Source organism: Carassius auratus, unplaced genomic scaffold (assembly GCF_003368295.1).
Source record: "Carassius auratus strain Wakin unplaced genomic scaffold, ASM336829v1 scaf_tig00029941, whole genome shotgun sequence".
Lineage (NCBI taxonomy): Eukaryota > Metazoa > Chordata > Actinopteri > Cypriniformes > Cyprinidae > Carassius > Carassius auratus.
Window position 1 is genome coordinate 14,489 of NW_020525810.1, and position 18,210 is coordinate 32,698.

The 18,210-nt window shown below is 36.4% G+C and overlaps 1 protein-coding gene across 1 annotated transcript in view; it reads left to right on the forward strand.

Moving 5' to 3' along the window:
* The window catches only part of LOC113079959 (segment polarity protein dishevelled homolog DVL-3-like), a gene marked incomplete at its 5' end in the record, with an annotated part of 29,609 nt that extends 12,202 nt beyond the window's left edge, over window positions 1-17,407 (forward strand). Inside the window, 13 exons of the mRNA XM_026252205.1 lie at window positions 2,164-2,288; window positions 7,321-7,457; window positions 7,536-7,671; window positions 10,252-10,345; window positions 10,431-10,500; window positions 11,067-11,206; window positions 11,283-11,359; window positions 11,452-11,519; window positions 12,373-12,522; window positions 13,229-13,360; window positions 14,291-14,458; window positions 14,563-14,778; window positions 16,367-17,407. Of these exons, the coding sequence (XP_026107990.1) occupies window positions 2,164-2,288; window positions 7,321-7,457; window positions 7,536-7,671; window positions 10,252-10,345; window positions 10,431-10,500; window positions 11,067-11,206; window positions 11,283-11,359; window positions 11,452-11,519; window positions 12,373-12,522; window positions 13,229-13,360; window positions 14,291-14,458; window positions 14,563-14,778; window positions 16,367-16,743 (1,890 nt within the window). The remainder of the gene's footprint in view (window positions 1-2,163; window positions 2,289-7,320; window positions 7,458-7,535; window positions 7,672-10,251; window positions 10,346-10,430; window positions 10,501-11,066; window positions 11,207-11,282; window positions 11,360-11,451; window positions 11,520-12,372; window positions 12,523-13,228; window positions 13,361-14,290; window positions 14,459-14,562; window positions 14,779-16,366) is intronic.
* Between the last annotated feature and the right edge of the window lie 803 nt (window positions 17,408-18,210).

Genomic DNA, 18,210 nt, shown 5'->3' on the forward strand with positions numbered 1-18,210 from the left:
ATGCAGAGCCGAGCCTGTGGAAGCTGTCGGGCAGGGAGGGACTTGGCTCTGTCCGTCAAAGAGCTCGCAGCCTTTGAAAGAGCAACGCAAGTGTGCTGGAGGGCCATCTAGTGATCAGAGCGGTACTGCATCGCTTTCAACACCTGGGAGTAGTCAGCTGGTTATCACTGTAAAACACAACATTTGATTTTATATCTGGCATCCATCAATTAGAATTAGATCTAGAGTCTGCCAACAGGAAATTCTACCATATATTAACATTTGCTGCCAGAAAAGCAATTTATTGTGGCAGATTAGTGATTGGGATAAATATATATACAAACACTCACACACACTACAAATCAAATAAGTTCTAAAAGTTATGGATGCCCTTTTTGGCCTCATTTCTTTCTCAAATGCATACATAAATGTAAGATTTATGTATTCATGTTGCATATCAAATTTCCATTTATGCAGTTTTAACATAAACTAATAAACTATTTATCACTCATACATTAAAAAATGAGATTAGAATTATTTACTAAAAAAATTGCATAATTTATTAACTATTTGCTTCTATTTTTTTTTAAGTAAACATATTTTCGAAATGCATTTATCCTAATTGTTAATTCGGCATAAATTAGTTCATCATGAAAAAAATTTAATATATTCAGTTATGCACACGATTAAACATAACTGTGTAAACCAGATTGGATTTATTGATGATAAATACATAAACCTGGTTAGTGTGTATTAAAACACTTTCAGTTTATTAGTACTACTACAGAAATCATACTTATTTCTTTTCTTTTTAATTTCTGTATGACAGGCAAATATGCATCACGTTAAGTTTATTATTTTATGTAATGTTTCATTCTAATGGCAATTTTTTTGGCTATATCTTAAACCAGGCCTAAATAATGTTTTGCATGTACCATTTTACAAGGAGTATCATAAGAATAAACTTTATTTATTTATTTATTTATTTAGATGCATTTGTATTTATTATTTTATACATTTAACATATCCGATTGTGCTTTTTCTTTCTTTCTTTTTCTTTTCTTCTTCTTTTTTTTATTTGAGCTGTTCCTTCAGATTGTGGAAAATATGGGAAATAGTGTTAAAAAAGAAAAAAGAAAACTATGACCCAAAATGTAATAAGTATCACCCAAGGTGTAATAAGTGAAAATGGCTGCTTCTTCTCTGTGCTGCTGTGCTCTTAAAGCACATTGTCTCCTTCCATGTTGGCTGTGATTGGATTATCTAAGTGAAGTCACAGGGTGGGTGAAAAACACTCCTGAAATATCCCCTCCATAACGAGAAGATTCAATCAGACAGATTTAGGGTGGTGTTGGGACTCCAATAGCACATTGTGGCCAGTGTCGCAGGACGTATGAGCGGATGTGGTCGTATAAGAGACTCTCTGTTTCTCCAGCAGGCATGTGAAAGCTCTCTTTCCAAGACACTCATAATGATCATTATTATAGGGTTCATGGCATTCTGGTTCATTTATACCCCTCCTAAACTATGACATGCCCCCTGTGCCCTCAGATCTCCGTTGGTTTTAAAACATGGAGAAAATTAAGCGGACAGTACACTTTTGATTAAGATTCAATACAAGTTCAGTCCTTTACACTTACAGTGATACTTGTACAACAGGAAATCGATTCAATGAACTGTTTATAAAATATAGACACAAAGCTTATTTATCTATCATACACAACTGTTTAGAAGAATGATGCAATTTTTTGCATGAATTTCTAATTTCTCATTCTAACATGTCTAATGTTGCAAAAGATTTATATTTCAAATTAATTCTGTTCTTAGAATGATTTCTGAAGGATCATGTGTCACTGAAAATTCAGCTTTGATCACAGGAAAAATCTGAAAAAAGCAACCGTTTAACTTTATCTTAAAATATATTCGAATAGAAAACGGTTATTTGGATTTGTAATAATATTTCACAACATTTACTGTATTTTTAGTTAAATAAATACAGCTTCGTTAAGTGACATTTCTTAAAAAAAAAACATAAAGAATATTTTGACAGAACCCAAACCTTTGAATGGTTGTAAATACTGGTATGTTAGCATGAGACATTTTCGATCATGTCACATATGCTGTAGATAGAGCTTAACTTCCTTTGCTGTAGATAAATAACTCTTTTTCTGTGTCTCTGTACAGCTGGTGTCTGCAGATGGCTCTCATGGCTCTGACGGCGGTTCAGTGTGTGCAGACTCTCAGGCCGATGTGCCGCCCCCGCTGGAGAGGACAGGAGGCATCGGGGACTCCAGACCCCCCTCCTTCCAGTCAGTAACCCCACAGCTATCCCACACTGTGTGTGTGTGTGTGTGTGTGTGTGTGTGTGTGAGAGTGTGTGTGAGTGTGTGTGTGTGTGTGTGTGAGTGAGTGAGTGAGTGAGTGAGTGAGTGAGTGAGTGAGTGTGTGTGTGTGTGTGTGTGTGTGTGTGTGTGTGTGTGTGTGTGTGTGTGTGTGTGAGAGTGAGTGAGTGAGTGAGTGAGTGAGTGAGTGTGTGTGTGTGTGTGTGAGTGTGTGTGTGTGTGTGAGTGAGTGAGTGTGTGTGTGTGTGTGAGTGAGTGTGTGGTGGTGTGTGTGAGAGTGAGTGAGTGAGTGAGTGAGTGAGTGTGTGTGTGTGTGTGTGAGTGTGTGTGTGTGTGTGTGTGTGTGTGAGTGAGTGAGTGAGTGAGTGAGTGAGTGAGTGAGTGAGTGAGTGAGTGAGTGAGTGAGTGTGTGTGTGTGTGTGTGTGTGTGTGTGAGTGAGTGTGTGGTGGTGTGTAGTACACCAGCAGACCAAAATAATACATATTCAGTCGATATTAGTAGTGATGTACTAAAATAAAAAAATTATAGAAACCAAAACTAAAGTTTTCACTGACACTTTAAGTGATGTTTATGTATAATCAATTAAGAACATTTCTATTTCACATAAAGCAGTTCTTACATCAACATGATATAATTATGTTTCTACTCAAATGCTTTCTCATTAGTCATTGTTAAAGCAGGTAGTCACACCTCTAAGACTATGTTTATACGACATCGATGAAGTCAAAAACAGGCAGAAATGCTGTATGTCAGACCAGTAGTTGGCGCTGTCACCGTGGTATTAAACAGTACCTGACGATTATATGATGTATATGATGCGTCTCCGCTGTTGGTTGTAGTATTGGTGAAGTAAATTCACACTTTGCTGATGAAGTGTTAGCAAACTTATGAGCAGCAACAACTACCAAATACTCGGTTGCACTTTATTTTACAGTACGTGTACTAACATGTACTTATAGTGTACTTACAGTATATTTGTCTAAGAAAGTTCTGGTAACACAAGGTAACTACATGGGGTAAGGTTAGGTTTAGGGGTAGGTTCAGGGTTAGTACCTAGTTATTACATAGTTATTGTAATTACTATAATAAGTACATAGTATGTACATGAGGAACAGGACTGTAAAATAAAGTGCTACCAAATACTCCGCCATTGTTGTGTAGGTTTGTTCGCATTTGCCTTTAAAAACAACACATACTGAGCATATTGGGTGTTTATACGAAAAAACAATAATGGTGGCATTTTCAAAAACTTTGAAACCCATTTCCAAAAATATGTTTTTCAGTTAACAAAAAACTGTTGTCATGTAAACGCACAGGCAAAATGCATAAAAAGTGTCCCGTTTATGTCTGAAAACCTTTTTGTGTAAACGGCCTCTGAATCACACCACAGGTTGAGCCCGACGTTTTGTAGCCACAGTTTTCACACTGTATGGCTTTGTTGTAGTTGTCTTTGAATAGTAAACTAGTATAGGAAAATTTATTTTAACTCAAAACAATTAAACAATAATAACTTAAAGAAAGGACACCGTATTCTAAATGATGTTTGTGATCTTGTCAGATACATTAATTTGAGGTGGTTAGAGACCGGAAGCGCTCGGTGTTGACATTAACTCATTACCCTTCGTCTCAAAGGCACCAGTTTCCTTTAACGTGAACTAATCAGAGCCCTAACCCCAAGAGCGCTTACACGTCAATACCCTTAATGACATCTGGCTGATCACAGGAGTGTGTTATAAGGAGCTGTGCGAGTCTCAGATCCACGTGTTCAAATTTTCCAATTAGCCGGAGACCCTGTTACTTGTAAATCTAATCAACTCTACAGGCCCTCAAAGAAAGACCTGCTCATCAATTTAGATCAATGTTTTACTTACAAAGGCATTGATTGCTTTAAGTGCTCATTTTGACGGGAATGTGAAGGTGGTTAAGAAAAAGACCTGGTGGAGGTGAAGTGCTATTAGGTCTGAACAGTTAATTAAAATGTGATGCAGCCTATTTTAAAGGGTTCATATGATGTTGTTAAAAAGAACATTATTTTGTGTATTTGGTGTAATGAAATGTGTTTATGCAGTATAAGGTTAAAAAACACATACTGTACATTATTGTTTCTCCTCTATGGCCCGCCATTATGAAATGCATAGTTTTTTACATAACTCATCGGTCTGAAAAGCGAGGTGTGCTCTGATTGGCCAGCTGTCCAGTGCATTGTGATTGGCCGAACGACAAAGCGTCTGACGGAAATGTTACACTCCTTAACACACTGTGATGCGTGTCCCGGATTGACTAGACAAAACAATAAAAACCCATTACAAACGAGGCATTTGTTGCATCCAGTGGGGACATAATTGCAGATTATAATGACTTATTCTGTCTTTTAACAAGTTGCATTGTATCGTGCCGCCTAAACAGAAAACCATGCCTGCATTTGTGATCAGAGAAACGTCAAAAAAAGCGCTATTCTACACCACTGGTTCTCAATTCCAGTCCTCGCTCCCCCCATCTCTGCACGTTTTGCATGTCTCTCTTTGTTAACACACCTCATTCAGATAATCCGCTTGTAAGAAGTGAGCTCCGTGCATGAACTGTGTTCCAATTAGCCGCTTTTCCACTGTCGGGCCAGTGCGAGCCAGTGCTTTAATCGGGTTGGATGGGGCTAATAGCCTCGGACCTGTAGCACCGAAGCCAAAATAGCGCTGCGTTTCCACCATCGGGTCAGAAGCTCTGCTGAGCTTCACTAAAATCCGGCCTTTACACACCTCTCAGGAAAACATCATGAAACCTCATCATTTCACCAACAAAGAGAAGTTATCAGAAAACTAATGAGAAATAAGTCACTGGAACTAGCACGATCACAAAACGAACACTAACTAACGTCTGCTGACTAAGAGTGAGTTTTGAACTCAACTTATGTTAATAAGTCTTTAATGCTGATGTTATAACTGTTATCTTTCTGAAATGATCTGCGGCACTGATGCTTTCCAGACATGGAGAAACTCTGCCTTTGTTCATAACCACTTCTCTAGCTCCAGCTGGCCCGCTTTGGCCAAAGGTTTTCGTCGGGCCAAAAAACCCTGGCCGTTTTTTGTGTGATAATTTTTTTGGCGATGTTATGCAAATCTTCCCACATTGTGATGTAGACGTGGGGCCATGTTTGAACGAGGTGTTTTAGGGGGGTATAGACGAGTCTTAACTTTGATAAAGAATATCTCTTTGGGATTGAGACTTTGCAACTGTACAGAGCTTCTTCATGCACCAAGAGCTTGTAACACTCCCAAGGAAAAATTCAAATCGCATCCATACTTTAGAAGCAATTATGAAATATAAATATGTACTTAAGTCCTAAGCCAACAAAAGCACACTTAAGTTCATGTAATTGCATTGAATAAATCCCTGTGGAGAAAATGAATTGGAAAAAATGCATCCAAAACCAAAAAGCTGTTGAACAAGGGCTTACTGTTGGGACGTTAAATGTTACTGATTTCAGAATTCAACTTTCACTCTCAAAATAATACCAAAATGATTTATTTTGACAAAATCGTGCAGCCCTTATATAGGTTTTGATGTTATTTATTTTCTTGTTCATATCAGTGTGTGGTCCTCCAGGTTTCTGGGTTTCCCCACAGGTCTGTTTGTGGCATAGTTGGTCAGTGGGTGTCTTTATCTGTGTGTAACCACATGTGTGTGCATACTTGTTTGTCGTGCTGGTGTTTCCTGTCTGTGTGTGTGTGTTTCCTGTTCTGTCTGTCAGGCAGCATGACTCCCCTCTGTGTGAGTGTGTTTGTGTGCAGGTTAATTATTCATACACTGAACACAGGCCAAGAGCAGTTTGGAGAAATACAGCCGCATCCTGTGATCTCCCTCTGCTGTTGATCCTCAGTACACATGGACGAAGATCTCCTCACATACAGAAACACTTCAACACTGTACTTTGCTCCAATACACAGGATCAACTTACATTAAGGATACTTTCAGGAACTTTCTGAGTTACAAATTGTAATTAGCCATAATTAGGTTTTCATTGGGAATGTTACTGTACACATTTTGTGTACTATTGATGCTTTATAGCTTTTAAGCCAGCTAGAAAATGCTGCTCATTAGCTTGTTTATGGCATGACAGGCTAATGAAACACATACTGTCTGTGCATGTGTTCTGTCCAGTGTTATTTTAGGATCATTCATATACTGTATACTATTATAGGAAAACACTATTAAATATATTATCTGTTTAATTTTATTTAATTTTATTTTTGTATTTTCTATTTTCATGTTAAATTTAGTTCAAGTTTTATTTATTTTTTATTTTATTTTTTTATTATTATTATTATTATTATTATTTTTAGCTAAATTTGTTTAGTTAATTAAGTACTTCGAGTTACAAAAATGAGAATTGTTGGCAGCTGACTCAAAGAAAACATGTAAAAGTTTTTATTTTATTTAAAAATATATTTAAAAAATGTATATGGTATAAATATATTTCAAAATATACCAAAAATTATATGTTTTATTATACATAAATTATATATTTTACTCATATATTTTGGGCCATTTTTTGTTTAGTATATTTTCAAGAAAATAATAATAATAATAAAATAAATGTGTGTGTGTATGTGTGTGTATATATATATATACTTCTGTATGGAATTTCAAGTAACTTTTTTAATGGTTGTAGTTTTATCTGACTATAATATGAATTTCATTCTTAGTTCAATACTGCAGTTCATCGCAGTGGTTTTGTTTAATTGTATTGAATAGGTCAATTGTTGAGGTGTCTATGATTCTAACATGACACTCTTTCATATTCCAATGATTTACAAATGCTTTATGGATTGATTTTGCAAATTAATTATTAAGTTAATTGGTTTTGCTCATCTATGACTAATTGTAAAAGAGTTCTCTTTAAAAAGCCTTCATATGTGAACTGTGTGTGTGGCACGTATTACTCAGCATCTGTCTTCTGGACACTCGTCCTTCATCACTTCATCTTCATCCTCTTTGGTCCAGTGCGAATGCCGCAGGAAGTCAGGGTGACCTGGGCAATGATACCGAGCCTGAGGTGGGTCCATCGCTGAGAAGAGACCGAGAGCGAGAGAGAGTCAGAGACAGAGAGAGGCCTCGGAGGAAAGATACACACGACCATGGTGAGTTTACCCACAAGTCAGTCCTGGCTAATGACGAGGAAACACACAGGCTTGTTTGATGAGTGTTGTGTGCTGCAGGAGGCCGGTTGAACGGTCACTCACGACCGGAGCGCAGGCCGGAGATCGCCGGCTTCGAGAGCTCTTCCACGCTGATGAGCAGCGAGCTGGACACAACCAGCTTCTTCGACTCCGAGGAGGAGGACTCCACTAGCAGGTGAGTGTCAAGACACCAGTCACGGAAAACAAGCTTTTCTCTTACTCTTTTGAAACAGATGTCTGATGTAGGCCTGGGCGATAAACATATCAAGATCACAAGAAAATTTGTCAATACGATGTAAATACGATGATAAGCTCTTGACATTTGTGAAACTGGACCACAAAACCAGTCATAAGTGTCAATTTAGATGTATACATCATCAGCTTTCCATTGATGTATGGTTTGTTAGGATTGGACAATATCTGGCCGAGATACAACTATTTGAAAATCTAGAATCTAAGGGTGCAAAAAAAAGAAAGTACTGAGAAAATTTCCTTTAAAATTGTCCACATTAATTTTTAGCAATGCATATTACTAATCAAAAATTAAGTTTTGATATATTTATGGTAGGAAATTAACAAAATATCTTCATGGAACATGATCTTTACTTAATATCCTTATGATTTTTGGCATAAAAGAAAAGTCAATAATTTTAACCTGTACAATGTTTTGTTTCTGAGATTCACTTCACTTTAAGTTTAATTACTTAAAAATAACTACAATTAAAACAAACATGAAACTCAAAATATCTTCACGTTAAACCACCAAAATAAAAGTTTGGTATACTACTGTATTTTTTACTTCTAAAAATAATAATATCATTATTCTTAAGGGAAATTCATGCAACCAAGATATTTTTTCTTTTAGTATTTTAATTGATACATTTTGCTATGCAGCATCTTATTTTACCAAAAAATTATGTTGAAAGCATTTCCTAATATGTTGGGATAAATATCAATATCATTTGATCCAACCAAACAAGAAAACTCATTAAAAAGCCATTAAATTAGGTCCTTATATTTTTTACTTTTTTTTTTTTTCATGCACAGCTTTTTCTGTTATCTAGTTATTAGTGGAGACAATTTTTGCAGTCATTTATATTAATTAATTTTCCCTTGCCAGTCTGCTATTGTGGCATCTGTGATTTGTAATAAACCTGTCTTTAAACCGCACAATGGTCAGTCAGCCTGTAAAGAAAGAAAACATCATATTTTGCAAGTAGATTTAATCTACTGTACTATTAGCATGATCAGAATTGTTTCCAATATGACATAAATCTCAGTTCACATTATTATAGTGCATCTGATATGGTCTCTCTCATTATTTTAATTACAAATGATTTTCTTTATAGTAATGCACTCCATTTTTTGTTGTATTTCAGTAAAGAATACTATTTTATGTTTTAGTAAAATAAATACATTTCGCTAACATTTTACAATATGGTTCCATTAGTTAATGTATTAACTAACTTGAACAAACAATGAACAATACATTTATTACACTATGTATTAAACTTTGTTAATGTTAGTTAATGAAAATAAAGCCGTTCATTGTTAATTCATGTTAATTTACAGTTTATTATTCAATGTTAACAATCACAACTTTAGATTTTAATAATGCATTAGTTAATGCTGAAATTAACTTGAACTAAGATTAATAAATGCTTTAGAAATATTTTCCATGCTTATTTCATGTAAACTAAAGTAGTTAACTTATCTTAACTAATGAACCTTATTTTAAAGTGGTATCTAAATTTCTCATAATTTTTAATGCTGATTTTTGTTACAGTAAAACTTTTTTTACTGCATTATAGTGCAAAATACAACTTTGCATTAATTTTTTTAGCAAAATAAATGTCAAACAGTTTTTGTGTATATTATATATGTGTGTACTGTGTATTTATTATGTATATATGAATACAAACACATACAGTATATATTTTGAAAATATTTACATGGTTATACATTTATATATTCATATTCTTATATTTTAAATTATATATAAATATATTTAGTATATAAACATAACATATTTTTCTTAAATATATACATGCACGTGTTTGTATTATATATAAGTATATAAGTAAAAATTTACATTTAAATTATTTATTGATTTAAGGCTATACAACAAAAGCTGATGTATGCGTTATAATAATAGTAAAATATGTTAATTTTTATTTTCTATGTTACAGTAATAAGAATGAAATTTTGTAGTTTGTATTACCATGATGAGAATCAAAAGACAGAATGAGCTCGATGGTCCTGAAAATAATGTAAAAATGCCCAAAAACCATAAGGGTCCAAAGTATTTTTGCATAAAGATAATAAAATCTATGACATCTGCCCCATCGTGATCAATGACAGTGTGAACTATACTGGTGTTTTTCACATGAAAAGAGGACAATCTTAAAAGAGGTCATCTGAATATGGACATTATAAAGTTATATGTACAAAAAGATCCAGTATAATTGTTAGAATCAGATATGTTTGAACATGTTAATTGTAGCTTATGGCTCCTCATGAAGATGACTTAATGTACACTCAGATCACATGCTCTGGAAAGCCAACACAAAGCAAGGTTTTCCATGCTCTGATACACTACTACACTAATTCAGGTGATTGGCTGGGAAGCATCACGTGACTCTCAGGACCAATCAGAGCTGAGACGACTGTAGTGTGCATTATATGTGCACAAAAGACATTTTCAGGCTGAATATGATGTTCTGAAGATTGTGTGTCAACTGTGATGCTGCTACAGGTTCAGCAGCTCCACGGAGCAGAGCACATCGTCACGTCTCATGAGACGCCATCGCCGCCGCAGACGGAAACCCAAAGCACCCAGGATGGAGCGGGTGAGAGTCCAGATAAACCTCATGACTATCAGTGTGTATATCAGTGTGTCCTCATCTCTCGCTCTCTTTCTCTCGATCTCTCCAGTCCTCATCGTTCAGCAGCATCACTGACTCCACCATGTCTCTGAACATCATCACTGTCACATTAAACATGGGTGAGTATATGCGCATGTCTATCTGTGTGTCTGCTGCTGAACACTCTGTTAACATTCTTTATTTGATCAAAAATAGAGTAAAAACAGTAATACTGTGAAACATTTTAATTTATTTTCAAATGTAATTTATTCCTGTGATCAAAGCCGAATTTTTAGCATTGTTACTTCAGTCTTAAGTGTCACATGATCCTTCAGAAATCATTTTAATATGCTGATTGGCTGCTGGAAACTGTGCTAATCTTTGATAAACTAAAGGCTTGAAAACAGCAGTTATTAGATTTTTTTGTAGCATTATAAAGGTCTCTACTGTCACTTTTGAGTTTTGATCAGTTTAATGCATCCTTGCTCAATAAAAGTATTAACTGCTTGAAACCCAAGATCCAGTTGCACCAAATCTTTACCAGAGACTGTTTAATAAAAAAACAACTGAAAGTGGGGATTGATTTTTTTTTTCTTTTTACATTTTAACAAAAGTTTCATTTTAAAATGTTGCATTCTCATATAACTAAAATTGTAGTCTACTGTTCATCTCTCCATTTTGTTTTTCTCTCTCCGTCTTACTATAGAGAAGTACAATTTCCTGGGCATCAGTATAGTCGGGCAGAGTAATGAGAGGGGCGATGGAGGAATCTACATCGGCTCCATCATGAAGGGTGGTGCAGTGGCTGCTGACGGACGCATTGAGCCTGGGGACATGCTTCTGCAGGTCTGTTTTATACTGTAAGATATTCCTGATCATGCCGGCTGTTTGTGATTTCTAAGAGTTGCTTGTTTTGTTGTAGGTCAACGATATCAACTTTGAGAACATGAGTAACGATGATGCAGTGAGGGTGCTGCGAGAGATCGTCCATAAACCTGGGTAAGAAGTGGACGTGGTGATGTCCCGTTATAGACTAAACGAGATTTATATAAGCACTGATGATTTTTTTTGGTGTATCTTTACATTTACAGACCCATCACACTGACTGTGGCCAAATGTTGGGATCCAAACCCTCGTAGCTGTTTCACCCTCCCACGAAGTAAGAGAGCTGCTGCGTTACAGTGCATTAAAGAATCAAAATGATGTCACCCTGAGGCTATCCAAGATGTAGATGAGGAGTTTGTTTCTTCGTCAGATTTGGAGAAATGTAGCATTGCATCACTTGTTCACCAATGGATGCTCTGTAGTGAATGGGTGCCGTCAGAATGAGAGTCCAAACAGCAGATAAAAACATCACAATAATCCACAAGTAATCCACACCACTCCAGTCCATCAGTTAATGTCTTTTAAAGTGAAAAGCTGCGTGTTTGTAAGAAAAAATACATATTTAAGATTGCACTCCTATCCATGCTATATTGCTTTCTCCAGTGAAAACATCTTGATCAAGCTCTGAAAACAGTCAAATTCTAAACATATATATCCGTGGATTAAGATGTGAGAGGGAATGGACTTTTTCACTTAAGGATGTGTCATTATGGATTATGGACTTGGATTTTGGCCAAATATGATGGTTTAAAGTTAAAATGTCCAAAGATGCAGCTTTTCACTTCACGAGACTTTAAAAGATGAACTGGTGTGGATTACTTGTGGATTATTGTGATGTTTTTATCTACTGTTTGGACTCTCATTCTAACGGCACCCATTCATTGCAGAGGATCCACTGCTAAGCAATTGGTTTAATGTTGAATTTCTCAGATGAAGAAACAACTTGGATAGCCTCAGGTTGAGTAAATGTAATTTCTGGGTGGAACTATTCTTTTAAACATGAAGTGCTGTTCACAACCATTTCACTCTCACAATTAAAATTAAACCATTTTCTTTGACCGTTTTCGACCTCTTTGGTAGCATCTGAAGTGACCAGGCACCTGTTTGCTCCCCCTGTGTTTGTTCAGGTGAGCCGATCCGTCCCATAGACCCTGCTGCCTGGGTGTCTCACACTGCCGCTATGACGGGGGCGTACCCAGTGTACGGTATGAGCCCTTCCATGAGCACAATCACCTCCACCAGTTCCTCCATCACAAGCTCCATTCCAGAGACTGAGCGTAAGTGTTTATCCATCCACCCTTCCCATAATCCACCTCTGCTGTGCACACGCTGTCTGTCACCAGAGGAGGACTTCATCTGCCAACCCACTGCTTACTGTGCTGTGACCATTAGCCTTTACCAACTGAGTGTGTCAAATTAAAATCAAAGATTTATGAGTAGTTATGAACAAAATATATTCAGTAAATTATACACTGAACAAAGACTATACAGAAAAAGAAGTACACTTTAGAATACGTTTACATATAATTGTACATAAAATAAGAAAATCCATTTCTATGAACTGAAAGAAATGTTTACATATAACTCCATGTTATTTACAATTAAAAAAATGATTATAGTTTCAATTTGTATTAGTGTGCCTTAGTATGTTAACTCAACACAACTCTACAGCTTTAAAGCATGTAAAATGAATTACAAATAAATTATTTAAATGCACTTTTTTATTTGACATTATTACTAAGAGCACTTAAGTGTTAAGAGAGTCATGGAAGTGTACTTTTAAGATGTAAAGTACACTACAAGTGCAATTAAGCGCACCTCTTTTTCACCGGGGAAATCAGATTGATTTGTGATATTTGAGAAATCAGAAACTCCTCCTAGATCAGTTGAGGATGTCTACATCTTGATGTTCAGAGCACATGTTTGTAGTTGACTCACATCTGTAGACTGCCGTGCACCATCTCGTTGTGCTTCACTCTGCAGGGTTCGAGGATTTCCATCTGTCCATCCACAGCGACATGGCAGCAGTCGCCAAAGCAATGGCATCTTCAGAGTCAGGCCTGGAGGTGCGGGACCGAATGTGGCTGAAGATCACCATCCCCAACGCCTTCATAGGTAAACCTGTGGCCTCTCTCTTAACATTTCACTTTAGCATGAAGTCAAAATGCCACCAAAAGGGATAAACAGGTCTTTTTTTTTAATATCTATGATCTCATGTTTGATGTTTCATCATTGTCAGTATCTATCCATTTATACCTGTGTGACTGCATCGAATGTACACTTGTAGTGTGTTTCAAATCTTGAAAGTATATTTTTGTAAAAACTGTAATATAATATATAATAATAATTGAATAAAAGGCTGCTTATGGGCACTTAAAAAGAGAAACACACACTTAAGTACACTTTTTTTAAATGTTTTACTTTAAAGATGGAATCCTTGTGTTGTCCTTCTTTAACTACTGCTAATACTATGTGTTAAGTATGTTTAATAATCTTTTGCTTTAAAGAAGTACACTTATTTTGATGTGTTGATAGCATACTAAAGCACATGTACTTGATCATAATTTTACTGTAATGTGATATTGGATATTACAGTTAAAAGATAATTTACAGTATTTTAAATATACTTAAGTTCAACTTTATCATTACTAATGTATAATTGCGAATATATTTACTACTTACTACCTACTTAAGTGGGCTAAAAAGCACTCTTTAGTTTAAAAAAACTGCATTTAGTATAAATTATTAAAACTATTTAATACATTTTAATTTAAATAGCACACAAATGTATTATACTCAGTTCACTCAAGTATATTCTTATAAAGTCAAATTCAAAATAGTTATTTTTTCCATAATAAGTACTCTTTTCTAAAGGCTACTTCTTTTTCACAAGGGTGAATTTACAACCACTTTTGCATTTGATTTTATTGGTAACAATCATTATTGTTTTAAATAATAATTAGTTTCAGAGAATTTATTGAATTGAAGTTGGATGGGGATATTCCGCTAGTGTCTTCAGAAGTAAAATATTGGTTTTCCTCTCAGGTTCAGATGTGGTGGATTGGCTCTTTCATCACGTCGAGGGCTTTACTGACAGACGGGAGGCACGCAAATACGCCAGCAACCTGCTCAAAGCTGGCTACATCCGGCACACTGTCAACAAGATCACCTTCTCTGAACAGTGCTATTACATCTTTGGTGACGTGTGCGGCAGTGAGTTCCTCCACTTCTCCCCACTCTTTTCACACTGAAGCATCTTTTATTTATTCATTTGGAGTGAACCCTCTTCCCTCCTGTTTGTTCCTCTTCTGTCTCAGATATGGCCAGTCTCTCCTTGCATGATCATGATGGTTCTAGTGGGGCGTCTGACCAGGACACTCTGGCTCCGTTGCCTCACCCTGGTGTAGCTCCCTGGCCGCTCACGTTCCCCTATCAGTACCCGATCCCTCACCCGTACAACCCCCACCCTGTGCACGACCCCAGCTACAGCTTCACTGCGGGGGGCGGCAGCGCTGGCAGCCCGCACAGCGAAGGTGAGACTGTGTTCCATCAGGGACAGAAATGAACCAAGGGCTTGAGGCATAAATGCCCACCGCAATTAACAATAATGCCCTCCAAATTCAGGATATGGGGGTAAAAACTGCACCTGCCCAATTAAATAAAACTATTATGATTACATTGCAATTAAGACGTATGGCGTTACATTTAGTTCTGCTCAGCATCAGCATATTAGAATGATTTCTGACTGATCACTCGACGCCGAAGATCGGAGTAATGATGCTGAAAATGTAGCTTTGCATCCAAGGAATACATTTTAAAATAACCTTTTAAAAGAGATACTAAAAATGAAATATTAAAGAATTTCACAGAATTTAGTTTTTGCAAGAACTAAATAGGTCCATCTCTTCCAACCGAGCCAGGGACGGCTGAACGAACCGGAGCGATCACACTAGTTAAACGAACACGGGGGTCAAACGCTTAAATGTTAGAGATTAACAATAAATATTTTAACTGCTATTATGTAAAAGGAATTCTGCTGTAAAAAAGCAGCATATTTGTTTAAAGTGTTTGCAAAACAAATGTTATTGCACTTTTGTTCATATAGCAGTAGGGGTGTGATGGTTAGTATATAACCGTGAGACCGGCGGTTATAGTTGAACACCGTCATTAGAACTCTATAACCGCCAAAACCGTGTCATTAAAATATTTTTTACAAACATTTTTTATCAAAAATTATTTTCATTTTTTAGATAGATTCATAAGATGCGCAATATATCGGGAGACATGGTCTTTTCCACTTAATGAAGTTTTGTAAATCGTCAGACATGATATTTACCACTTCATTAAATTTTGCTTTGTAGAAAACCTTTCTTAAAAACGAATTTCGTTTTGAACAAATTTTATCTTAATTTTAATAAATGTTTCATCAACCAATTGCATGTATTTTAATAAATAAAAAGCAAATATAGCAGACAATGATAACCGTGACATGGAAGCACCAGCGTGCCGCGTTCACTTGCACTGCACTGTGAACTAGAGCACATCTCATCGTAAATTAAACTCAGCGTAGGCCTATGCCTCATACATTAGCATTAAATATCTTTGCTGCATCCTTTCTAGAACAGACAATGGCTTTTTTTGTTTTGCGGCTCGCATCAGCAAAGCATTGCATCGCCATAGACCGTATGTTATGACGGTTTATGTTATGAACCGTCACATTTGACTCGCGTCATAACCGTCATCACCAATTCTGAAACCGGCACAGCCCTATATAGCAGTACTTTTAAATGAATGAATTGCACAATACACTACTTTTGAATGCATTATTGAATTTTGTGCATAATGCGATTAATCACAGAAAAACATGTGATAAATATTTTAATGGTTGCACAGCACTTATATGCACACACACACACTCACAATGGTAAAGAAAAATGCCCAGGAGATCACTCCCAGGGGCTAATATCGCCCCTTAATGCCTCTTTCTGATCCTGTGGTCAGCTTCTCTCCCTTTATTATATCTGATCCGATGACAAGGTGAATACATTGAAAAGTGCCCAAAGAATTAGACTTAAACAGGAAGTCTCACTTTTCTTGTCCTTTCTTTCATTTCGCTCACAGGCAGTCGAAGCAGTGGCTCGAATCGAAGCGGCAGTAAGAATGACACAAACGCAGCGGCTGTAACGCAAGAGTCTGGAGGCCGATCTGGCAGTGGCAGCGAGTCCGAGAAAAGAGAGAAGGCTCCCAGCGAGTGCTCTGCAGCGCCCCCTAGTGAACACAGCGTGCGTAGCTCACACACCATCCGTAGCGTCCAGAGCCTGGTGTGTGCAGCGCCCAGCCTCCCTCCACAGCCACAAACACAGCCACTCGTAACAGCAGCGCCGGGCTCTCCTCCAGAACGAGACCTGGCCTCTGTGCCGCCCGAACTCACAGCCTCGCGCCAATCTTTCCGCATGGCCATGGGAAACCCCAGTGAGTTCTTCGTCGACGTCATGTGATGCTCTTCAGGTGACCCCTAGGGTCAGCTCACATGCTCAAGGCACTGTGAAATCAAGAAAAAAAGATGAGGAGGAAGACAAAAAAGAGATGCATTGAGTCTGAGTGTCCCTCCTAATGTCCCTCCTGTGTCCTGTGGCTTGCACTTTCTTCAGTGAAGAAGACTGGAACAGATCACGTATCCCATCATGCCCTAAGAGACCCGAGGTCTCTGATTTAAGGAGACTCTGTGCGATGCAGTGATGAAGGTGATTGCTTGCTGGCTTTTGTGTACTTTGTATGTACTTTACCTGCATTTTTTTTTATTTTGTCCTCTGACTGGTTTATTAACCTCAAGATATGTTTTTCAATCAAAGATGAACTAAATTAAGTGGGAGAGAGAAGCATGATATGAGAAGGAAGTGAGGACCTTTTGCTTTTTAAGGATGAACAAATCGTCTTTAATGATTTTTAAAAAAGACAAGCACTATCAAAAGATAGATTCTTTGGAAATTATTTTATATCTTTGGCTTTAATTTTCTGCTAAGAATGGTGGAGAGTGAGAGAGAAAAAGAGAGAGTTTTTGAGTTTACATACAGGACTTTTCAATGTTTCAATGTTATCAGCACTCCTAAAGCAACCTGAAGATGCACTATTATTATTATTATATGATGGAGACTCTCACTCTTCCTCAAACAACACAGTACTTAATATGTTAATGTCTGTCATGATTAACCATCAGCACTCTGCTTCATTTTTCCTCTGTAAACCTATTTTTTTTTCTCAGATGCATTTATCACATTTTTTATTATTGGAAACAGATAGTATTGAATGGATCAATTTAATACTCGCTGTACACTGTTTTACGACAAAACAAAACAAATTGTTTTATTTATAAATATAGTTTATTGCCTAAACACTGAGTGTGCATCTTTTCTAGTTTTGGTGTTGAAAAGAAAATCAGTTGTGCAGAAGCACAAGTGCAAATTGAATGTGACGTCTTCGGACACTTAAATGCATGTTAATTACAATTAAATTTAAATATAGTTTAAATTTATGTTAAATGCAATTAGTTATTTCATAATTACAGACAACAAAAGTCGTCTCTGAAATATGATTAAAGTGTACTGCAGAATGTGCTGAAAAGCATTTATAGTAAACTAAAATATATTTGAATGTTTTTTCTATTGAAACTTGTATGTTATATGGTTAACACATTAAAATAAGTGTGCTTCTTTAAAGCATGCCAAAATATTATTATATAAACTTTTATTTATTTGACATACAGGTGCATCTCAATCAATTAGAATGTTGTGGAAAAAATCATTTATTTCAGTATTTCAACTCAAATTGTGAAACTCGTGTATTAAATAATTTCAGTGCACACAGACTAAAGTTGTTTAAGTCTTCAGTTCTTTAATTGTGATGATTTTGGCTCACATTTAACAAAAACCCACCAATTCATGATCTCAACAAATAAGAATACTTCA